Source organism: Magallana gigas, chromosome 10, assembly GCF_963853765.1.
Source record: "Magallana gigas chromosome 10, xbMagGiga1.1, whole genome shotgun sequence".
Lineage (NCBI taxonomy): Eukaryota > Metazoa > Mollusca > Bivalvia > Ostreida > Ostreidae > Magallana > Magallana gigas.
In genome coordinates, this window is record NC_088862.1 from 5,593,267 (window position 1) to 5,618,751 (window position 25,485).

At 33.5% G+C, this 25,485-nt stretch overlaps 2 protein-coding genes across 7 annotated transcripts; one reads left to right on the forward strand and one right to left on the reverse strand.

The window, feature by feature from the left end:
• The first annotated feature begins 586 nt into the window (after positions 1 to 586).
• Positions 587 to 24,723, forward strand: LOC105342372 (kelch-like protein 40). Of its 2 annotated transcripts, XM_066072756.1 has the most exons (8): positions 587 to 810; positions 1,697 to 1,874; positions 2,774 to 4,242; positions 4,649 to 4,866; positions 21,901 to 21,963; positions 22,218 to 22,275; positions 22,521 to 22,574; positions 24,559 to 24,723. In XM_066072756.1, the coding sequence occupies exons 2-4, from the start codon at positions 1,711 to 1,713 to the stop codon at positions 4,864 to 4,866; spliced, it is 1,851 nt and encodes a 616-aa protein (XP_065928828.1). In that variant the 5' UTR covers positions 587 to 810; positions 1,697 to 1,710; the 3' UTR covers positions 21,901 to 21,963; positions 22,218 to 22,275; positions 22,521 to 22,574; positions 24,559 to 24,723. The 2 variants fall into 2 exon arrangements, with proteins under 2 accessions (XP_065928828.1, XP_011447602.3); XM_011449300.4 differs by lacking the exons at positions 21,901 to 21,963; positions 22,218 to 22,275; positions 22,521 to 22,574; positions 24,559 to 24,723 and having other exon boundaries at positions 4,649 to 6,160.
• On the reverse strand, positions 16,279 to 24,579 carry LOC105342362 (uncharacterized). Of its 5 annotated transcripts, XM_066072753.1 has the most exons (13): positions 24,414 to 24,579; positions 23,501 to 23,563; positions 22,469 to 22,633; positions 22,127 to 22,338; positions 21,676 to 21,745; positions 21,026 to 21,529; positions 20,414 to 20,656; positions 19,866 to 20,111; positions 19,641 to 19,738; positions 18,629 to 19,342; positions 18,086 to 18,523; positions 17,487 to 17,535; positions 16,279 to 17,139 (listed from the first exon to the last, which is right to left on the reverse strand). In XM_066072753.1, exons 2-13 carry the CDS (start codon positions 23,511 to 23,513, stop codon positions 16,592 to 16,594), a joined length of 3,300 nt encoding a protein of 1,099 aa, XP_065928825.1. In that variant the 5' UTR covers positions 23,514 to 23,563; positions 24,414 to 24,579; the 3' UTR covers positions 16,279 to 16,591. The 5 variants fall into 5 exon arrangements, with proteins under 5 accessions (XP_065928825.1, XP_065928823.1, XP_065928824.1 ...); XM_066072751.1 differs by having other exon boundaries at positions 18,086 to 19,342; XM_066072752.1 differs by lacking the exon at positions 24,414 to 24,579 and adding an exon at positions 23,669 to 23,758 and having other exon boundaries at positions 18,086 to 19,342.
• Positions 24,724 to 25,485: the final 762 nt, after the last annotated feature.

The following is a 25,485-nucleotide window of genomic DNA, read 5'->3' on the forward strand; positions in this document are numbered from 1 at the left end:
TTTACATCCGACATTAACGGAAGACCCACTCGTTGCTTTGCAACGAGCTTTGCTCTAGTTACTCTTATTATTGGTTTAAGAGCTCTGCTTCTTACAGGAACTTCCAGCTTTACTTTCGACATTAACGGAAGACCCACTCGTTGCTTTGCAACGAGCTTTGCTCTAGTTATTTATTATTTTTATATTATTTACACCATGTTAATTTGCGAAGTTTTACGAAAATCAAACATCTGGTTCTTTTTAGGGGCCATCTCAAAATAGGAGTAAATTTACTATAGGAATATATGGGAAACTGTCATTTTCCACGCTTCGAAGCAGATTTTAAAAAAAATACTTCAATAGTTGTTTTTTTTTTCTCAAATTGTTGTAAAATTATATAGCCTGTCCCAAGATGTTTATGTTGCACATTTAGACTATTTTTAACAATCTTTTAATGATGTGTGCAAAAGCCAGGATCTGAATACTTTGGGGTAAAAAGTACTAAAAACCCCGACCGCTGTTTAGAATGAATTTCGGGGGGGGGGGGGGGATCGAAAGACACCGGATATTGATTGTGCCCTCTATCGGTACCTCATTTCAATTTAGAGTTATCAGACCTTGCTCAAAATACCAGTCAGCGCTTTTTCCATAAATAGAAGGAGTGGAATCTGATATTCCCATCTTGGCAGCATGGCAGACAGACTACACATGCGTGTCCCCCGAGCTAATCGACACCAGCTGCCAAAAACGTTTGTTGATTCTCAAGTTGCAAAGGAATTCGACCCGACCTGACTTTGTAGTAGGAGGAGGTCAGCGTAGTGCAAGCATTTGGTAAGTGTTTTTTAATCGTTCAACATACGCCAACAACATCATTAATATTGATTAAGTATATGCATTTGTATAAAAAAAACGTACGAGTCTTTTCAGAGATGGTCTTAAATAATTACGGATTGCAGTATTTTACAAGTTTTAAATTTTGTGTAGGCCTAAAAGAGATATTTCGTAGGCTCTAAGAAATGTCTTTGTATTATTAATATTTCAATAAAATGTCATTGATAAACAAATGTACATGTATTGTGAAACTATTGTAATTTTTATATAAGATAACATACAACATTTAGGTGGTCATTTACATCACACACTACTGGCATGCGACCAGTTCTCGCTTAGTACCATTTCTCGCCAGTGCATCATTTTTCGTGAACAATTTTATGTGTTAATAAAATGACGCAACAATGCACTGGCGAGAAATGGTACTCAGGGAGAACTGGTCGCACGCTAGTCAGTGTGCATGATGGCATCATGTACTGAAATAGTAGTTGTATTCTAAACTCTACACAATGGATTGTAATAATACAATATTGAATAATCTGATAATGTGGATTATAAATACAGATACATTATATATATGTGTATACAGTACGTGTGTGTACAATGCATCAGCTAAATTAAATGCGCATTTTCTAAAAGATGAAATCAAAATTCACTAGTATTAAACATGTCAAAAGAAAATAATGATGTAAATTTTAGGATCATATTTGATTGTTTTAATACATTATCATGATATTTTGTTTGATTGCTTTATTTTTTTTTTTTTTGTTGAAAAGGGTAAACACTAAACAGGGGTTGGGAAGTTGAATCAAGATTGAAAAAACGAAATAGAAGGTTTGTCCAATAACATTGTTTTACATGTGACAGTCATTGATTTGTGTTACAGTGGTTCTTAAAAAGATGACAGAGGATGATGGAGGACTGAATCCTCAGCAGAAGAGATTGTTGGATGGACTGTACACGTTCTACCAAAAAGGTCAGCTGACCGATGTCACATTGGACGTAGAAGGACAACAGTTTGCATGCAACAGGAACATCCTGGCAGCTAGTAGTCCCTTCTTCAGGTACAAAATCTGCACCAATGAGTAGCATGTATTTTTTTTCATCCATTAAAGCAGTTATCCTTCAGCCTTTCAACAGACTGTAAACCAGCTTTTTTTGTGACAATTTTAATTTATGACTTATTAAGGAATAAGGAGTCATTCTTTGAGTAATATAAGGTGATCAAATACAGTCAGGAGTGATCAAATTCAATGAAGCCCGAAGTGCTATATGAAAGATTTGATCATGCCCGACCGTATTTGATCACATCATGATATTCAAAGTTTGATTCCTTACACTTATATTTAATTACTTAATTTTCAGTATTTGTGCAATTAAATTTTGTAATAACTCATTGAGGAAATACATGTATATTGAACTTACTAAAACGATTCATAGTGCTATTACAGAAAAAGATACTGGAAAATGTAATGTTAGGAGATAAACTGGTACAGGACAAATTTTCACCATTAATTTGTACATTATTTGGAGACTGATCTACCAAATATAGTTGATAACCGGATCGCTGCGAGAAATATTTACGATGACAAGGTTTTCGCAAATATTCAAGTTGGTTTACAGTAATAAAATGAGGTCTCCCAAAGAGCCCCCCCCCCCTTGCTGATGAACTTAATCTTGACCATCAGTCTGGATGAAGCAGACCAGTTGTTGGCCCAAATTTTACTTTTTTGACCAGATAATAGGTGATTAATTGTAATGTATATATATAGAGTTTTAATTTATTCAATTTAGGTGATTTTTTCTACACTCTATTTGTCAAAAACACACATATGTGTATCTCTGACTTCTTAATTTCTGTGATGAAGCACTGACTATTGATATCAGCCTGTATTACATATAGTAAGGCTAATTATATGCTGAAATTGAAATTTTGATCATCTCTTATTTTTTCCTGTTTCAGAGCCATGTTTACAAGTGATGTCAGAGAAAGTACAGATAATGTTGTTCCAATACACGAGATCAGCAAAGATGCCATGGAGACTCTGCTTGAATATATTTACAGCGGAAAAATGAATCTGACCAATGAGAATGTCCAAAACGTCTTCTCTGCGGCCAACTTCCTTGAAATGCTGGAAGTTGTTGATAAGTGCATTAATCACATATCTGCAGCTGTTGGGCTGGCTAACTGTCTGGATGTGTTTTTCTTCGCTATGTATAACTACTGTGAAAAGTTGAAACAAAACAGTGGAAAATTCATTCTCAAGAAATTTCCAGAAATAGCCGAGTCCGAGGAGTTTATGTCCAAAGTGGAAGTTGGGGACTTAATCTGGTTCTTGTCATCTGATGACATTTACGTAGATCGCGAGGAGTATATCTTTGAATATATTTTGAAATGGATAGACTTTGATGCAGAGACACGAACCAGACTTTTTCCCAAACTGTTCAAGTGCCTGCGTTTGCCATTGATAAATGATGAGTATTTTGAAGAAAAAGTTGCAAGTCATGAGCTGGTTAGAGGGAATAGCTTTTGTCAAGGGGTTTTGACATCATTTAGTCTTTTCAAAATTCAGCAAGCTCACATGTTAGATGTTGATACAGACTCACCATTCGCAAACCCCACCCCAAGACTCGGAATGTTCAACCGAAAACTAATTGTGTATTCTGGGGGTGCTTATGCAGCCAATGAAAGGTCATTCACAGCATTTGATCCAGTCACTAAGAAGAATTACTATGGAATAAAGCCCCACCCATCCTTTGATTTCAAGTTTCGGATAGACTACTTTTCTCTGGTTACCACAGACAACAATAACATTTACTTCATAGGTGGCATTTTCTATGAGAATTATCATTTTTCTGTGACAGGGGAAGCTGAGAAAGATTTCTTTCTGTATGACGAAAAGGAATCAAAATGGCTGCCTATGAAGCCCATGGGAGTGGCCCGCTGTCAGTTTGCCGCCTGTAACTACGGAGATGAAGTGTTTGTCTGTGGTGGAAAATCTAGTTTTCCGCTTGGAGAACCAATGGACACTGTGGAAGTCTATGATCCAGAAATCCACTATTGGACAGTTATGGAACCAATGCCTATGGCGCTGTACCAGCATTCACTGTGCTGCCATGGTAAAGCTTTGTACGTCTTTGGTGGAAAAGATGTTGTAGATGAACATGTAGAAAGTGTATTCCGATTCGACATTCCCACAAACTGTTGGACCGTGGTACGCACCAATATGCTGAAACCACGCTCCGAACATCTCTCACTGATTGTGGAGGACAAGATCTTTATTTTGGGGGGTGGATCCAAACATTCCAATGCTGTGGAGGTGGAGATTTTTGACCCTGCCACCAACAGATGGTCATTTGGTGCCGATTTTGTGGAGGAGAGGAAAATATTTGCAGGCTGTGTGTATGAAGGACAGATTTATATCACAGGAGGTAATTTTTCAATCATTTGTACATTTACATGCACTTCAAAAGGAAAAAAAGTTACGGTATTGTACAAAAAACAAAAATAATGTTATGATTTAATACTCCAGCAATATAGGTTCCCACATTTTCTTTTAAAATCAATGACGAAATAAATTTTTGCTTTTAAGATGGAGCTTTCAAACATTTTATGCTATGAAACAAAGTGGCTGAATAGTTAATCATATACATGATATACCTCTAGCATGTCTAGTTAACTGTTTATAAATGTATATCTGTATTTTGAAAATTAGATGTAATGTGTTGGTAATAAAACAAATTAAGAGAGGGATTTTAAAGCAGAAAGCTTGATTTAAAAAAGAAATCAACAGGATCTGATCACTAACATTCACACAGCATTCTTATTGTAATGCAGGTGTGAGACAGTTCAGCAGACCCGACAAGCCGACAAGAACTGTGGAAACAAAAGACTTCTATCGCTACCATGTCCATCGCAACGAGTGGGAGAAACTGGTCCGTTTTGTTCAGTACGCTAGCACTCAGTGCTGCACTGTGGCAACACTCAATGTCAAGTTCCTCCACGAAAGCGACTTTGTCAGTGTAGGAGAAGGAGTGGAACCCAGTCCACATTAGGTAGCTTATAATGTACTGTGTAGTGTCAGTGAAATCAACTTATACAAAGCAGAGAAGTTGATCAATCTAAATTAGATATCTTCACGGTGTGGAGTCCGTGAAATTAGCATTGGCTTCTTCAAAGGTAGAAAAGTTGATATAAAGTCTACATTAGTTATATTCTCTGTGTCTTGTCGACTGTCAGAAAAGATGCCATTAAGATCACATCGCATGAATATAGTGGTGTTTTACTGTAATGTTTCTGAGTGACAACTGTGTAAGTATGGTACAACAACATACAGATTTGGCAGGTAGCCATGTACAATAGTAACTATGATTTTTAGCTCACTTGAACCTTTTATGATCAAAATTTATCCGTTGTCTGTTTTTGGTGCCGTTGTTGTCGTAAACTTTTCACATTTTCATCTTCCCCTCCAAAATCACTGTATAAATAAAAGGCCACACTTTCTTAAAGGGGAGATAATTTAAAATAAGTGAAAATTTGTTGGTATTTTTTCAAAAAAGTTTTCTACTTTAAACAGTCAGGGGTATAATGCAAACAGGTTGTTTTTTTAGAAAAACTCAAAACAAGTTATTATTAAGGTCAAAGTGAGTTACCTCTCTCTGCGTGTAACTCTCTTTTCTATTACTTATAACTTTAACAAGCTATTTAAACATTGTGTATTCTTTTTTTCATCAATAACTCTAACAAGGTATTTTTATTTGATGTTTTAATTGGTTCAAGTTGTTTTTAATAATTAAAAACTCGAAAAGATCAACACCCGGCCCGTTGGGCTTATATGGGTATAGTCCACTAATGCATTTTCCATAGGCGGTAATGTTAACGTTAGGGTTCATAGCTCTGGCCCTAATTTTTGTTCAGCAATGAGGGACCCCTTGAATGAAAGCTCATCAAATTGTCTCTCTCCTGTTTAAATTTCGTGGTGTGAAGTCAGATTCGTTTTCCGGCAAAATGCGTCTGTATTGAAAAACTCTGAAAATGAAATTAAAAGTAGGGGATTTCACAATTTTGGAAAGGGTGAACATCAAACAATTTCAATTAATTCTTTTCTTTAAATGATAATTCAATTTTGACACTTGCTTTTAAAATTGCAAATCCTCTTTTCTGACATGTGTCAAGCATTTTGATTTAAAATGTCCCAATAACTGTATATACACTCTGCAAGTATAGGAACCAATTTGCTTAAAGGCACTACTTTGTTGTCCTACCGATTCTTAAAATAGTTAGAGGGATATACCCATATGTCACTTTTATAAACACAATAATGTACACAATAATGTACAGAATACATAAGGAAAAGAACGCAATGCAAGATGGGGAAAAAAACCCAAAAGGACAAAAAAACAAAAAATACATGTTTAAATACATAATACAACAAATAAATCTTTAAGGAGTTTTGGGATATCAGTGAGTTTGAGTATTATTTTTATGTATTTGCTTACAACTCATTACTTAAATACAATTTATTGTCTTTTCTTAATATATGAGTATAAATATTTGGCAACCTGACGAGGCTAATTCAACTTTGATTCAAAGTAATTATCTAATTCTAAAATATGAAAAACTTCTTTTTAGTCACAGCACCAGTTATTTCTACATCTATTATAATCAAATTCAAATACAATTCTTGTAATTCGTTCCTCGTCAAAGGACAACACTCTATTCCAAAATTGGATCATAATTATCCATCGTCTGAATTGGCTAGGTATTCATCCAGTGTCTCCATATGTAGCTAATGTTGGTGCAAAACGGTGAACCCCCATAAAATATCAAATAGCTCTATTTTGAATATTATCAATTGATTGAAATTTTTTGAAACCCCAGATACTGGATGCATAATCGGTTCAACATCAACATGGGAGACTGATGTGTTGCCTCAACCTTCCCCAATACGCCACACTCTGACTTTACATTCAACGCTTTTGATAATGCTTTTCCTACCACATCTGTAGCTTCCCCCCCCCCCCCCCCCCACAATCTCCCAGAGCACTTAAACAGAATGACGGGATATCTAGCTTTTCTTTATTACAGTTCGCTTGTCTCGCTAATTCCTCGAAGACTGCCGCATCATCGCTGTTCATTCTTCGGGCGGTACTTGCTAACTCCTCAACACGGACAAGAATCAATGGAACGCTTGGTTCCGTCTGCATACACAGGCCCCTCACCTTTGCTTTCAGGCTCTTCAACTCCTCTTCTCCCTCGTTCCTCTTTGATTGTTCTAATTTTTCAATCCTTTTTTTCCAGAGCATGCTCCTTCTTTTGTTTTTTGGCATGCGGCTCACCAACCTGAATATTGATACACTTTATTAAGTCATATATGGTAAATATATGCAAGCAACACATTGAGTGAATACTTCATATTAAACTAATCACCATTATACTTCTTATATTAAATTATAGTAAGATCATATTGTGCTGTGCTCTATGTCATGCTTTTATATGTAAATTTTTACTACAATTTTCAAATACATTATCAGTCATTCGCCATTCCCTTTGCTAAAATATATACAGTTATGTATTTACCAGCTCATCTTGATTGATGTCTTGACCATCCGGCTGGCCCACCTCATTTGCATAAATTATTGCATAGTGCAATTATTTCTTCATGCCCTCCTCAACATTTGCAGTATCTCCAACCATCTGGAGGCATTCTTCAAGAGACTCCGCAGACAGCTCTCTGAATGCCGTCTTCATCTCACTGATGGTCATTGTCTCAGTTGGCGTGTTCATCTTTAGTGTGGCTATCCCGCTGGGCCCTCTGCTCCTCTTACACGTTTAATTAACAGGAAAATGTCTTTCCCCATTAATGTATGCCTCTTTCGTAAAACCGCAGGTGGTGGCATCTAAACAAATGTAAAAGAAACAAATTAAATAGCCATTCAAACTTTAACTTGAAACTAGCTTCATTATATAGATCCAAATCTTGTCTCATCACAAATATACGTAAATCACTTATCACGCTTTTATCACTATATCATAATTATGTGAACATTCTACTTAATATACATTTTCATCAGTATACCAGCTTTTATTAAACATAAATTCTCTCTCTCTCTCTCATAAATTAAACTTGGACTCACTTTATTAAAGTAATTAACATTTTTATGTATTTTCCTACACGATTTTTCTCCTCTCCTCTCTCTTTATTTTCAAGCTATTAGTCCTCATGCGAACCTACATAATGAACCACCTCCATGTAATTTGAATTTTACCTCACCGTAGACACACTTTCATCATCATCACATTTTCTCAAGCATCAAACTTACAACCACCTCAACGTGGACTGAACGTTTTCTCAAAATGCCATTTTATTTTGATCGTCTCTTCTATATCTCAGACTCCATTTCCACCACAATGTGGATTAACATTACACACCTCCGCGTGTGGTATTTATAATTATTAAATGTTTTCCTTCTGAATAAACAAGACATTCACCTTAACGTGGTTCTAATCACAAATTTCATAATAATATGAATTAACATTTCACACCTCAACGTGACTTATATTTCCACCTCATTGTGGCATTAAATTGTTAACTTTTTTCTTCAATTAAACAAAACATCAACCTCAACGTGGATTTAATCACGATTTCAAATCACTATATATTATATTACATCCACTTCAACGCAGATGCATATTTAATCAATATATCTTAACATACCTTGAAGAAGTTTCAATCGGTGGTCAAATATAGCTGTTAAAAACACGTCTGGAAGCTCTCTCTGCAAATCGGCAAGTGATGTTGCTACTCGTTATCAGCAGTTCTCAGTGGGGATTTTTCTGACGCCTGCCCCTTGCCGGAGAGATCATGCCCCCCTTTTCTAGATTTCTTCTTCGTTTTGGTGGCATTCTGGGTTCTTGATGTGAAAGATTGAGATTGAAAGATAATTTTTTTCTTTGTGTGGCTTTCCTGGCCAGAAGCATCCTTAGGTAGCGTAGATCTAAGTTTGTTTCCAGTGCACCAGTTTCATTTGCCAGCAAGATTGTGTAATGGAGCAATGTCTTCAGGTTCACTGAAGACATGCCCTTACTGGACATTTCCAAAATGTCTTCTGCTGCCTCATTGGTTAGTTCTTTAAATTTGTTTGCAAGTTCTGTGTTGGATAATTCCTCTATTCCCATATTTGATCTTAATTTGCCTCGATTTAGTCTCTGGACTGCATAGTTCCTCAATCTCTTGACGACTGGAAGGATATTTCTTTCTACTAAGGAGTGTTTTCTTCTTAATATATGAGGTGGTGGCATTCTTGCTGGATCTTTCCAGGTTCACTGAAGACATGCCCTTACTGGACATTTCCAAAATGTCTTCTGCTGCCTCATTGGTTAGTTCTTTAAATTTGTTTGCAAGTTCTGTGTTGGATAATTCCTCTATTCCCATATTTGATCTTAATTTGCCTCGATTTAGTCTCTGGACTGCATAGTTCCTCAATCTCTTGACGACTGGAAGGATATTTCTTTCTACTAAGGAGTGTTTTCTTCTTAATATATGAGGTGGTGGCATTCTTGCTGGATCTTTCGGCAGCCATACTTATGTCTTGCATGTACTTAATAAATTCCTGCGCTTTAGCATGGTATTTTACCAACATTAAGCTCATGGAAATTAAAAAGTCTGACATTCATTTCTCAATGGGCATGAATATGATGTTACGGATTTGAATTTGTCTGTGTGACTCGTCTTCAGCGAGTTCTGGCTCGGATTTAAGGAGAAGGAGAGCTCAATAAATTTACCATCCCAGATTTTTTGGTTTGATCTTGATGGGGACGCGGACAGATATAGGGTTGAAAAGCTCTCAGATGTATGGGGTTTATAATCAAATACGTTAATGGGGGGCCCTGAAAATCAACCAGGTTGTTGGTAGCGGCGAGTAATGTTGGGGGGGGGGGGGTGATGTCAAACTCACTGGTTGTACCCCTGCGAGAGCATCAGGAATAATTCATGAATCATTAAGAAATGTTCATGAATCATATTCCTGAATTGGTTCATGAAATGTTCATGAAGATCCGATGAACTTACAAACTGGACATCACGATGATTGGAATTTTATTCATAAAAACAAAGTCCAATAATATTCATGAAAAGCAGGTTATTCATGAACAAATTTCACAACAGAAAAGGCATTTTTAAAATCATGCAGAATACATGAACATTCAAGAATAAGTATGGTTATAAATGATCACTAACATTCATGAATGTTCTTGAAGATGAATGAACCAAGTCTTAAATGTTCTTGAAATTCATGAAGAAGTTCACAACTTCATTAATTATAATTTTATATAAATCTACATTTATGGCAATGGGTTTGAAGCCTTAAGATCAAAAATTAATTATCACTGAGTAAATCATGCAGTCATACAGTAACATTAACGATCAGCCTCAATTTCAATCTTGGAGAACTCACAGTTGATCTGACTAGAATCTAATACTTAAAATTCACATGTTATTGCTTTCAACAATGTTACACGACAATTTAAGCTCTCGAGTGTCAAACAAAATTGTCAGAGAAACTAAATACAATTGTTAAGGAGGCTCGGGGGTTGCTGCCATTTTTATACTATTTTGGTCTCCTTTAAAAGAAGAGCACAATGTAAAGATATAAGAAATGATATAATTAAAAAAAAAATGACTTTTCTTTACCGAATGATTGTTGACAGCTTCAATAATCATGTCTAAAAATTTCAGCAAAATCTGGTGGTTAATTAAAATTTTATGGTATGACCCCCCCCCCCCCCCCCAGCCTCCTTAATGATTACAAAATGTATCACTTATGTGCACAGCCTTAACCTACAACTGGCTATTGGGGGCAATTTTTTTCCTTTCTACTTTTTGAATATTTTGAATTTTTTCTCGAAATTCTTTTCGAGTAAATGACGGAAACTTCTCATAAATAATTTCCTCCAACAGTCTAAACTTCTCCTGATCAAGAGGTTTGGGTCCATCCTCTCCACACTTCACAGTTTTTTTCCCAGATATTGAGGAATTTCGGATCTCTTCCAATGAAAAAAGTTCTCTTAATGCATAATTGAGAGCTTGTTGAGCGTCGTTCTGTGCCGTGTGCACAGGCATGGTTAGTTCCCCACTGACACTTGTTTGGGCTTAAAAGGCCCGCCACGTTAACTATGGTGGGGTATGTTGGTCTGGATTCGGCAGGTTCCCGAGTCCTTAAATGCCTTCGGGCTCTCGCCCTTGCTGGCAACGCAAAATGTTGGTTATTTTATTATTTTTTCTATGTTAACCAATGAAATTAAAAGTTTCTAATAAAAACTTGGTTTCGCAGTTTCTTTACTTAATTGCTGGTTCAGATATTTTGAATACGTTTAATCTCCTTGACTCTGCCTTTAAATGTCAAAGGGGTTTTCCTTTCATAACTATTCATAAGTGTGAAATATATATGTATATAATGCTAAGCATATTCATTTTTAAATGCAATTATGAGTTATTCTTGCTATTTCAGTTCTGACTCCCATAATTCTTCTCATTTAGGCTAGAACTATCTCAGAGGATCCCCCCAGCCACATCATGATTGTAAATATTTAAAGTTAATGTCATTGTCACTTTTCCAAGTCTCAGTTAAACATGAACCTTTCTGGAGAGGGAGGGGGGCAGCATTGATAGTTCCAGTAACTTGGTAGCTAATCTATCAGGATTACTTGACATCTAAACAGTCTGAAAATGTCTTTTCTTTATTCTGGTACTTCATAAATATCCTGGTCACGTCACCAAATGGAGCAGGTTCAGTTATGCTTTTGATCCAGTCCAGAAAATGACCAAGTCCAATTTTATGTTGAACAGTGATTTATTTAAGATATATCGTAAAGTTTTACAAAGAAGTCTCTTTCTAGCATAGATCGTAAGCATATAAACATATCATGTAAGCAATTGTTACTATTTGGTACTGACGACAGTCTGTGTATGACTCAATATTAAAAGTTTGTTGCTTAAAGTTTGATTAACAATTTATACATAGTCCTACAGTCTTATTTGTTGATTGCTGTCCAGAGACCAGTCAGCATTTGAGAATATCGATCTTCCTGCTCATTTTGATAGCACTATGAAATGACTATTGTCACTTATACTTCCTAGACAGTACGATTGACTTTATGAATGTCATCACTGTTCACTTGATAGTTCATAAGTATTTCTTCTCTTGCACCATTATCTGCTTTTGCACTAGTATAATAAAGTGTCAAGTACATAACAAGCAAACAATTAATTGAAATCATATAAAACAAAATAAAATCATGAAAATTATATCTTTGCATAGCTATCTGGTGTCACTTCTAAACTGGGGATAGTTTGAGCAAATAGTAAATGATTAGGTTTAATACAGCAAATTATGATTCATCAATTTTCAACTGCATTGACCATGTTGACTCATCTAAATATAGTTCACAACATGGCCATGAAAGCTATCTGGCTACAATATTTTGAGAAAAATTTGAAAATCTTAAAAAAGGTATATATACCCTACTAAGTAGTCTGGATATTTTGATTTGATACGCTGAAGACAGTTTAAAGCTATTGTTAGTTAGTGTTTTTCAGGTGAGCGGTGTGGCCCCAGGGCCTTTTGTTGCAAGGTTATTGGTATATTAAAGTTCAAAATGAGTTACCTTTCTTTGCCCTCAGTGGTCCTTCAACATTTTTATCTTTACCTTTACTACACTGTTTTTTTTAAAAGTGAATTATTACCTTAAACAAGGTTTTCAATAAAGTTTAAATTTCTAGTGCGTAGTGCATGTCTTTTTTCATCAGTGAACATGTATATCTATCAATTTTTCCTCCATGCATACGCTAAAAAAATTGTAAAACAAAGAAATGACAAAAGAATAAAAATATATTTTACAACAAATATGTTGAAGTGATGAAAACAGTGTCTTGTATATAGTGTAAACTTGTAGTTCTAGAACTTTTTTTTATTTTAAATCAGAACCATAAGTTTCCAAAACTGTATCTGGACTGGAAGCTGGATTTTACTCTGACAAAGGTTAAAATGTTTTTCTGTTAAAAAGCTTAAATTCCTCTTGACTTTGTTGAAAAAGAAAAGAAGATTCTCCATCGGCTTTACAAATGGACAGCTGATCTTAAAAGAAAGTGAAAAACTGATACATTGATGTATGATAATAAAAAATCTTAACAAAGTGCAAACATCCATGATAAAGAAAAAAAACTTTCACAAAACTAAATCAGATATTTTTATTTAGATTTTATGATTGTATACTTGCTTAAGAATTTAAGCAACATCTTTCAACATGTAAGTAAATACTGAAATATACAGGAATTTGTTAACATTGATATTCAGGATCTGATCTCATTAGGTTGATTTGATTGTTGGCCTCCTCTGTTGGTAAATCTATATGGATATACCAAGCAATCTTTTTGTTGGCAATCAGACAAAGAAAACTTGTCTGTATTCTTCTTTGATGGTCAGTTATTGTTAGTGACAAGAAACAATTATTATTATTCATTGCTCTTTTTAAGTAAATTGAATTATAAAGTAGAAATTTATTTTTGCTTTTTGCTGAAGCGAAATCTGGGGAAAATATTACAACCCTAACAGATGTTCATGTACATTCAACCTGGAATTCCGTTGATACGAGTTCTTACTATTAGTTGGTATGCTATGTACAGAATCTGGTAGTTTTGTTGTCTGGCAACCTGGAAACACCATTCATCTGCCTCATCTTCCACCTCTCTGGCAGAAGTTTTATAATTGTCTATTTTTGTTGCGGTTATTCATGATGGCTTTTCTTTAAAGAATCTGTACTCCCCATTCTGTTATTACAGGATTAAACATTTTTACATCTGTTCCAATTTACAGTGGCAGTAATTGCTGTTTTGCTGCTAATGGGCAATGTTTGTTACATCTACATGGTTGAAAAAAAAGTGCTTAATTCTATGTAAATTGATATAAGCTCACAAGAAATGTAGCAAAAGTATCCAACATGATTAATTCTTATAAACTGATATCAGCACCAGCATGACCTGTACACACAAAATGAAAATTAGTTTTTTAAGGGTAACTTGATTGTTAAACTGGGGTTAATTAATATTGTCCAAAATACTGACTGTAAGAAAGCATGCACAGGGCTTATTAGAACATGATAAGAACATGAGCGGGCACGCTGCTCTTGCGTGAAAATTAACAAATCAGGTGATTTTAGATAAGATTGAAAATTAATCCCAATATTAAGAAGCATTAATGTACATGTACACATAAAGTAATCATTCCAACGATCAAATTACACAAAACACTGTCACAAATTTCGATTAACTATTGTGTGGAAATTATAATTAAATATTCTTGATTTATAGAAAAATGGAATATATTTGCTTGAAGTGTGAAATTATCTTTACTATTTTTTAATCAAACAGTAATTTAAGTGATATTGCAGTGTGTAAAGTATATCGCTTCAAAACTGAAAAAGAACACGATATATTGGAATTCATAATTTTTTGGCGATAAAAGATGTAAATTTCACAGCTTGATACATGTATATGATTAAGTATCTGAAAGTTTCCTACGTGTATATCACCGTGTACTATTATTTACCAGCCCCCACATTTGGAAGCATTGCGAATCCAACTGTAAAAACATAATATACATATAAGTATGCCCTATCCTCAGCAATCAATTTTTAATTATCATTGTGTTTTTTGTTATGATTTGGAAAAAAAAAAACCAACTTAATAGATATTTAATATTAGATATTGTATATCACGGTCTAATTTATTGATGACTCACAAAAAATATGTGAAATCCAAAAATTGTACTCGTAGATATTCTCAAAATTGTATTATCAAATATGTACAAAAGAAATGGGCGTTTCTTCTTCTTGATATATGTTGGTCTTATTGCAAATTCTAGAGTTTTGTGTTAAATATAATTATTTGTTTTTTTTTGTTTTACAACTTTTTGAAGAAAATCCTTTTTGTCGTTTTTGCTGACAATATTTATGATGGTATTTCTGTAATCCTCCTTAGTTTACATGATTTTATATTTGTACATCTGTTCCAATTTCCAGCTGGAGTTTTACAAATTTATTCAAATGCCATGAATAAATGATTGTAAATGTATATATTGATATTATTGACGAAATAATAAGAACACTGTTTGAAAGAATTGGTGCATGGACCCAAGAGTCGGCCGTTGTTTTGAATGTCTTTAGTATGTTTGTTAATAAACAAAGATACACTACTGGGAGATTATTATTCAGTTCCAGAACTTGTCATATAATTAATTTAATATTTGGGAAAGCTTGTTAAGGACTAGTTATGAAATGTATTTTATCTATAATAGTGATGTTTTTTGTTGAAAGTTTCTATCAAACTTAACTGAAACTTCAGAAAAATAGGGCCAAAAGAAGTATTAAAAAAGAAGCTCAGAAATGTAGTGGCCTGATTTCTGATTCTGATGTCATAGCGTTATTTTTCTATAGAAGTATGTGAATAAAATATTTTACTACAACTCTAGACTTGTTTGTCTATAATATTTAATCTTTGAATATTACTTATGTTTTCCATCTCTGGTTCGGAAATATTATAAAATTATGCAACAAAAATACTAAACGCAAATAAAAGTGCAAGAAGTCAATTTTGCTATCAAATACCTTATACTTTTCAAGGATATTTCTAATTCTAATTGTAAAACAAACATTCTGCAATATGTTGATATGAGTGGGCACAGTCGAAGAATTTTCATGGAAATATAAACATGACTATTTGGGTAGGCATAGCTTGCATATGAAACTACATGACATGATGATCTATTTTATACATAAAGATAAGAACGTACACCTACAATGCATTTATAAGTTCGAAATGTGGAACAAATCGCTCAATTTGTGAAATTCATTTTGGTTATTAAGAATTTGGCGGTGTAAATATGAATATTTATAGGCAATAAATATTAATTTCGAAACCATGTAAAATGAACGCATTGGAATTCAGGTTTTTTTTTACTTATAAGGTTCTTATAACTTCAGGTTTATTTTAACAAAAAATGGTTTCTTTTGTGATTTATGCGGGATATGAAAGAAGCGACATTGCAGAACAAACACATATCGTTATGAACATTTTTTTTTCTGCAATGATTACCAACTTCATAACCCGCATGATCATATGCATAGAAAAAACCCGGTTTTATGCTTAAATTTACATTTTTCTTTTAATGTTTTAAAAAAAATAATGATTTGCTCGTATAAAGTAAATGTACATGTAACCAAATTATTGTTACATAACCCGCTAACGCGGGTTATGTATTTTTTCTGCAATGTCGCCACCTTCAATTCCCGCATGAATCACCAAAGAAAGCATTTTATTGTTTAGTTAGACAAAAGACACCCAAATCGTCTTCTATGGGAAATAAAGTCTGACATCATAATGGTTATTTCATGCAGCTCGCGATTTTTCTTACTAGGTTGCTGAAGGTTTCGACTGATCGATAAACTGGTAAGAATTAGATCATATAGATTTCAGTAAAGAGCTATTAGTTACACATGTACATTCAATTTCCATAAGAAATAGAGGGAATCATACTTTAGTGGATGTAAATATATACATGCAGTAATTAATAAACTTAACCGCTGATAAACTGCATTTATACATCATTCTGTATTGACAAGCAAGTGCATGCATACCGATTGGCAAAAATGTTATTCTTTCCATATTACAAAGATAGAAAATTAAAAGGGGGATTGAATGTTTGTTTTACAAAAGTACTTTATAATCTAGGTCCATGATTCCAGAAGTTTTTCTGTTATGTCCATTCGGGAAATATACACCAAGCTGTTACATAAATCCTGCCTTGTAACATTTCGAAGCAAGTCCAGAGTTGGCATGATACAATCGTTTATGTTGTATCGGTACTTCATTTTTATTCTTTCAATTTTCTGTTGCGGAAGGCGAAGAAAACGAGCCAACCGAGTATATTCATGTAATATTTCTCTTGACACTAACCGGATGTCGATTGATGTCATTTCTATATCAGGGTCGATAACTCCAGGGCATTTGTAATGGTTCCTTGAAAAGTTCTTCAGAAACTGTACAATATCTTCCCTGTCGTTGTCTTTCAAAGCCCTGTACAAAATGTCAATAACGCCCCTGTGTTTGTTTCTCCAGTGATAAAGAACCTGAAAGTTTCTTTCGTGAATAAAGAAATGCAGCCGATCTTGTAGAATCTGTTCTACAGCATCTTGGTCCAAAGAGAGACTAGCTGCTATCATGCGCATATCACTAGATACTTTGCCAGCCACCACATCCAGAAGCAACTCAAAATCTACAAAGAGAAATCATTTTCAACCCACAGACATTGATAAAAACGAGAAATCCATTAATGACTAAGATTTGCACTGTATTACATTTGTTTGGCTGGTTTGAATATCTTGAATATCAATTCATCAAATTTCGGAGGAAAAAGATCTTTATTTTGATGTTTAAAAGGCGTGTTTAAACTATTGTCATTCACATGTTCATCATGAACCCAGGTCACATGAGAAACAAATGTAGAACTCTAACAATCGAGTAAGCCAAAACCTTAGGGAGAATGTCATTTACCAAACCCATAGCTACCACATGTTAAAAAGGAAAGCTGAAAACAAAAAGGAAATCAACTTTAGTTCTCACCTCTATGATCAGTGATTTCCGCTCCCGGTAAAAAGAACTTGGCACTGTCCTACAACATGTATTCAAACATTTTAGAAAAAATCCACACAATTGTAAAATTGCTCTTAAGTAAAATATTCGTCATATCGATACTACTTAAGGAATTGTAATGCAGACGTTTGATAAAAGCATTAAAATCACAAAATAAAAGTAAGTTATATGTACCATATGATATTTACTGACTACGTTTAAACCATGTTAAAGACAACTACAAACATTGTAACGTCACAATCCAAAAAAATACTTTTTAAAACACTAATAATGACGTCATGTATAAAATCATAAGCCAAAAAAAAAAATGGATTATGAAAAAAATAACTTCATTAAGTGTGTTACATGTATATCTTTCAAAACTTTCCGTTTACATTTACAGAGATTTAATATTTGCGAATAATATGAAAACAGTTTAAGCACTAATTATTATTGTAAAAAATTACACTTGCTACTACTTTTTTCCGTATTAAAATTGAATATAAAAAAGCTGTAAACAATATCGTTTTATTTCTTTCTTGAAGAAAAGATTTCTTTTTTTAATTGTATATGTTCGAAGAATAACTTACATGCTCAGGTTTCCAAGAGAGGTCACTAACGGATATGTAATGTTTCACTGGAACTGGACATAAATTACATAACACACGCTGTTGTGCTATGGATTCTGGAAGCATATCAGCGCAATTCGAATCACAAAATTCTGTGTTGCTGCACATGTAACCTATTTGAAAGTGAAGATCACTGTGAAAATTGTCTCTTATGTGGTGAAATTTTCGCTCAAGTTCAGCTCGAATATCAGCTCTTTGTTTTCGTGAAGCATGTTCTTCCAGATTTCGAACCTGAACTTCAATTCTATTTCTAGATATTCCGACAAATATGAAACAATCAAAGCGGTAGAACACTGCTACCCTTTGATACAGGCACTTGTTTTTACTGTCTGTGAGTATTCTCCACTCTGTATCCATGCAAGATGAGATAAGCTTGTAGAAAAGCATGTTAGGCAAAAACTGAAATTCAAAACAGAGAATGGATGATACAGCTGAATATGTCATGAAATCATCACAATTGAATATTCTCCTGTTCATACATGGGACATACCACCGTTGACGTACTTTATAAGACGCTCTAATATCTTTTCGAAAGACAGTTATTCTGGTCAGCATCCCAAGTCTCTCCATGTACTTTGTTAATTCTTTTTGATATTCTAGAAAGTTTTCCCTTTTGAAGCTATCCCAGATTTTTTCCAGCAAACGAAAGGACATTTCTCCACTTCTTGTAAAAAACGTATAGTCTGCATGATTCTTAATATCATCCTCTAAATCAGAGTAAGCATGCCTCAGATCAGTAATGATGTATTTAAAAGCATCTGAAAACCACTGTATATCTAAAATAGCAAACTCGTTCAATCCTTTCTCGGGAAAATAGAGAATTTCCCCCACTTCATGAAAGAAAATTAAGATTTTTTCAAGTTCCAACTTTTCCTTCATATGCAAGGTGGTATAAATATCTTCATTTTGTATCCAAAGGTCTTGGACATACATTATTTTTAAGGATCTTCCACGGGCTTCTTTGATATGTCGTTCCACAATTGCCCACAGATTTGGAATCTCCATACCCCAATGATCTAGCTGCATAGAGGTTCCAATAATGCCCTTTTTAATTTTTTCAATGGTTTCGCGAAACGGATCACATTCCCACAATAAAAACTTTTTTATTGGCATCCCTGTCCAAAAACACATTGATTTACAGATGTGTCTTAAAAGAATAGGATCATTATTTTTCAACATTTCCTTAATTTGTTCAAATGATTTGGACATTTCTTCTTCCTACAAAATTGAAACAAATTCTTTTTTTTTATTTTTCCATAGAAAGAAATATAAAAGAATCATTTATGGTGATTTCATGTATATGTGTTTTAGCGATTCTCAGCCATAAATTGCATTATCGTTTGGATAATTTCGTGTATTAATAATTCAATGGGAAGATAAATCTAATTATGCACATGTACCCAAAGGCAGTCGAACGATTTGTTTTTAGATTTTAATCTTTGCAAGTTGACTTGTGAAAATGTTGTCTAATTTAGCTACTTAAGTATTTGGTATTATGATAAAGGTCTATTGTTACCGCATTTTCGACTTTGTCAGCATGTGTCCATACAATAATGACAGGCGCACTCTCGCTGCTGTAGGTATGAATTGATTTCATCCAAAATAGAACAAATTCTGTCAAACGATTATAGGAAGAAAACATTACCCAATGATAATAAATTCCTTCTTTTCTGATGTATTCTATGTTCAATGTTCCAACGAACATATATCTTACGAAAGAAAAAACAATGAATTTGATTACCTTTGTACGTCCATTGTTCAAAAATCGTTCCCTCATTCCCTGTATCTTCCACAACAGAATAAAGTGATTTTGTGAGATCCATTACCAAAATGAAAAACGATCTTCTATTGAAATAAATGTGATGGGAAGCATAATAACCACATTGTCCGGCGAAATCAAGCATGGAAATTGTCCTTTCTGATAGTCTTCTGTTGATAGTGTTGTCTTTTACACCAATGTCAATCATAGTTTCACACAAACGGCGAACTATAGCAAAAATAAATAAAAATATTATCAAAACCAATAAATGATTATAAAAACAATTGAGTGAATTGTGCTACAATTTTTCTTTTGGGGGGGGGGGGGCTAGATTTTGATATTAGATTTCAGAAAGTCAAATTTGACGTAAAACTACATGTGTATAGTTAAATTGGCACTTCCTTTTGTGTACTGTACTGCTCAATTCAAAACAATATATTGGTTTTTGTAAAATAAGTTTTCTTTCTAAATTCACAATAAGTTCACCTATGCACCCGCCCACGAAATAAACGAAAAAGAAAACTTCGTACCAAAAAGTTTGTCTTTCTGGATAAAGAACATATGTTCGTTCACATGAATAGCTCGAGTTTCATTTTCAGAATCAGAAATGTTTCGTCTTTTCATTCTTTCAAGTAAAGTCGTTTTCCCGGCACCAGCACAGCCAACAACCATGCCGCGAGCATGATAAAAAGACTGTTTTCCATTTTGGAGATGTTTCACAAATGAATTTATTGCCTCATGACCAATTTTTGACACTTCAGGGGGAACGTTATCTGTTTAAAAAAAGACACATTCATCATTCTAAATTTTGCTAATATCGTTAATCTAAAAAGTGTTGACAAAATGTATTATTTTAAATATAAAAAGCACATCTTAATGCGAAATATACAAAGTATTTAGCTTTAAGCACCACTGTCTAACGATAAGGCAGAAAATCATAGACAATATAGCCAATACCATAGCCTTCCATATTTTGAAAGAAAAATAGAAATTTAAAAACAAGACAGATACATGTACAACTAAATTGCAATTAGTCGTATAGATAAGAATTTTCTGTTTAATAATGCCCATGCTTTCAAGAAAAGAAAAAAAGTAACCCAACAAATAAGCAATTAAAAAGCTAGAAAGTTTCGTTTCCTTACATCTCTTACAAACAATTGCATGTGTTGTTTTATCCTCCAAAACTGGATGGTCAATAATATCAGGTCCCAAGCAAAAAAGGAACAGTTTAGTTTGACATGAACTGAGGTGGACACAAAGTTCATTTTTCTTTTCTTTGTATTCTGCAGTTCTACAGTAACGTACAAGAAATCTCCTGTTCACTAGGAGGAGATCAAACAAAATCTTTTTGAGTTTAAAAAGATCCTTAAAAGCCAGGAATACACTGTCCATAGCATTTTGAGAAATAAACGAAACACGACCATTCCTTGAACAAATAAAATGTCTTGCATCGTTATTCAAATATTGTTCGAGATTTAGACTCTCAGAACTTCCAGCTACGGGATCAAGCGATAGTGAAACTCGTATATTATTTAGTAGATCTATCAGATCAGAAATGTTATTCCGAGAAATACATTCATCTTTTGCCAGCAATAAACAGACGATGAAGGCGTGGAAATCCTCGTCCGTGTATTTCTTCAATAGATCTGCATAAATGTGTATAAGTGTATAATCAAATGTACTTTAAATAAGCAGTTTTTTGTTTAAAAAATGCTTCATCTTTTCATTTTAAAGGTCTTTAAATAAAAAAAATGTGTTTTTTTTTTATGTTTATATGAGAAAGAATACTTACAAGCCAGTAGTTGAATGGTCAAAGAGCTGGATCTAGATGTCATTTCTCCATTGGTAAGTCTTTCTATAGCCTAAAACATTGGTCTTATTTTTATCAGTTTTATCTAACTGATCTGTTTAATAAGAAATCATCAACAAAACTAATATCTGCCACTGAGTTAGCTAAATAATAAACGAAAAGTCTCTAAATCACATTTTAAACCTTTACCTTTTATTAGCCTTTCAGAGAATCAAATGGTATGGCTTTATATCGTGTGGATTATTCCAATTAACAATGTCAAACAAGGCGGTAAGCTACTATTTTTGCAATGTTTTAAAGAAAGAACAATAACTGCTTTGCATGCATCAAAACTCAATTCAAAGAATTTTAATCGTGAGTTCCTTTGTATGATATTTGTCTCAAAATCAACCAAAGAGAAAATAGTATAATAATATGCTTTTAAAACACTCACCGGAAAGATTGAATCATTCAGAGTTTCATATTCTTTAAATGTGAAATCTGTTAAGACGTGCTGTTGATGTAATCTCTCAACGTCTTCAAAGGTAGTTGCAGTTGAAGTTGTTGACGGGTTCCTTGATCCCGTAATATGGTTTTCAGCAGGTAATGTGTATTTTATTAATTTGTACAGTAAGTGTCTCGTGAGGTTCTTGCCTTGAACAGTTCCTGTTTAAATACATACTTTAAAAGAAAGTAGATGTGTACGTACTTATTTTTTGAAATATTGAATGTATAACTAATTACAAACAAAAGTCTTTAAATATTCATTTATACGATTTTAATTTACTATGTATACCGTGTGAAAGTATTTCAATTTCTTGTTTATTGAATGTTTTTCTTTGGAAAAGAGGCTGAGAAGCAAAATGACAGCATAGACTTGAAGAACCAATTTGCTCTAACAGGTAAACGCTTAATGCTTCTTTAATTAAGTTGTCGATTTCTAGAACGATATCTTCAATACCTAAAGAAAAAATATGTTTTAGAGTAAGGAAAAACATTTAATTGAATTTTAGCTAAAAAAGATATATTCGTACTTAGAATTTTCTTTTAATTCTTAATATTTATTGTCATTACATTAAAGTGACATAGGGACTCAAAAAAGATATGTTACTTTATGATAATAACAACGGAAATGCAAAGACAAATAAGACATTTGATTTTACGGGAGGTTTAACACATTCTAAACGATAGCATATTAGCTAAAAAGTCATTAGAAATCATCAAGATTTACATGTTAACAAACCAAGTTGTTTTTATGACCGTGGTCAAAAAGATGCATCTGTAAAGAATGCATTTTAAGAAATGTACACATGAAAATAGTTCTTAAAGACATTTGATTTAACTGATATGCTTGCTCATGCTTTTCGACACATTGAACTACAAGTATTTTAATTCTCTGCGCTTGCGTGACTAAAAACAAAAGCAATACTTAATAATTATGTTTCGGGCCAATCAATACTTCTGAGTTTTTCCATTTTAAACAGGATTTTTTTTTACTTTTGAAGACTGAAATGTTTTAAAAGTTTGTCTTTTTACTGTGTATGAGCAGTAAAATATTTAAAAATAAGTTACTGTTAAATAATAATCATCTTTAATAAACAAGGGTTTGTGCGTCACGCTGTCTCTTTAAGCAAAATCTAAATTAATTATTCATAAATTACACAAAATGTAAAATGTGTCCTTTTTCAGATTTCATTCCACCTCCTCTTTTGAACACGAACATGCAGGATAATATAAGGTGTTAAATGTCTGAATGCATGTTTATTCAAATGATATTAAACATTTATTCTACGTTTTCTTGTAGCTAAAAATAAACAGAATTACATACCAAATTCTTCCATTTCCTTCCCATGTGCTTTGAAGGCTTGATGATTAGCACTTACTTGATATGCTGTAAAAAGGATTAAAGGAATAGCTTTTTTTAAATATTATGTTCAACCGGGTCTTTAAAAAAATAAGAAAAAGACGATAAATGTACAGAAAAAGATGTACTTACATCAGATATACACTATTGCGTTGACAATTTGCCTTTTAAGGCCAATGTACGCACATAGACATTCGAATTTGTGTTCATATCACAAAAGCTTTTCAATTAGTGTATTTGCTTGCGTTTATTCACATTTTTCTAATGTAAACTGTTATTTATATTGAATATGGTTTATGAATAACAGTTTATCTACATTTGTCAATAATATACAAAAAGACAAGGAAAACATGAAAATAATTTAAAGCAAGTTTATAGTTGTCATCCTTAGTAAATGTCCGGTTTCTCAACAAATTAATTCAAATTTTAATAATTTTCTTCCTTGTTATTTTTCATAAAATTCAAAAGCAATTTAATATCTCAGGTTTTTTCAATTGTTTGATACTTAAGTAAATATACCGGCAACATGAGTCACAGATGAAGAGATAATATCGATGAATGTTATTGAAATTGAGTTAAATCTTCCCGATAACCAACTTAGCTATAAAGATGTACTAAAATCAAAATCTAATTGTACATTATCATACCTGCCGGTAATCGTTAAATTAAAGAAATTTTTGAAACCTTAACATAAAAATAACTTTTCATGGGTAAAAAAATATATTTAAAACTAGACTATCAGTGACATATTTTTTTTTTAAACATGAAAACTTGAATTTTTCATTACATGAATGTGTATTACAGATATATTGAAATGCTATCTGTAAAAATAGGTTCGTTTTTGTTATTACTTATTGTTTAAAAGAACATGGCTCACCTGTTATAGATGTAAGTGTAGGACCATTAACCGAAACATGCCCGGTACAAACCCTTCATTGGGTATTTGTTGTTGTGTGTTTAGTTCTTGGAGAGCATTAAATCTCGTTTCACCAAGGATTAACACAGTCATTTTCTTGTTGTAGAGGAGCAGCATGGATCGTGAAACCTTGGCTAACAAAGATGCATTGACAAGTGAAATACTTCTTATTAAACCGTCAACAGAGTTCGATAATGTGTCAATGTACCAAACTGTAATCAGGTGAACAAAGATAGTGGTGGATACTGTAGATACAGAGGGGTGCTTTATCCAAGTTTACAGAGAGAGAGAGAGAGAGAGAGAGAGAGAGAGTTTATCAGGGTTATACTTATCAACGCCTTTTAAAGTGTAATGAAGGGTAGAGCCGACCTTACCCCAAAACAACTGACATGTCTTATCCATGAGGGGGTCAGGGGGTCTTGATTATGATTGACACATCAGTGATATCTGATGCCATATTTTTTGACCTATCAAACCTAACTATGCATTGGTTGATTAGCGATTACTTAGTAGATGCGAAAAGTTCACTAAAGCAAATTGTTCGTTACAGAAGATTGGAACACCGGTAGTGTATGGAATCACGTTATAGTAACAACATATACATGTACTAGGGAAGATAAAAAACATCGGGAGTGTGGTACGCTATAAATTCAAAATTCACACCAAGGAGATTCAAGGATGAACTTTGACCTGAAGTGATACGTTACTAACACTCGTAATTCGTCGTTCATTTAAGTTTGCTTAAATGATAAAGCAGTAGGTCTCACCTCGACTTGCCTTTATCTCAAAAGTATCCACGACTATTTATTTTACATGAATAACAATACCCTATGGACTAGGTATCCGTGCGCGCCGAATCTGATCATCAGATAAGGGATATTTTAAACAGCGGGAGAAAATTAAAACCAATTTACGGAAATGTGGATATTCAAACAAGGAGATCCAGAATCAACTTGTGAAGGTGGACAAACTCAACCGTTCTGATTTATTGAACTACAAAAACGTGTTCCGTTATCCCAGTGCACTATACCAA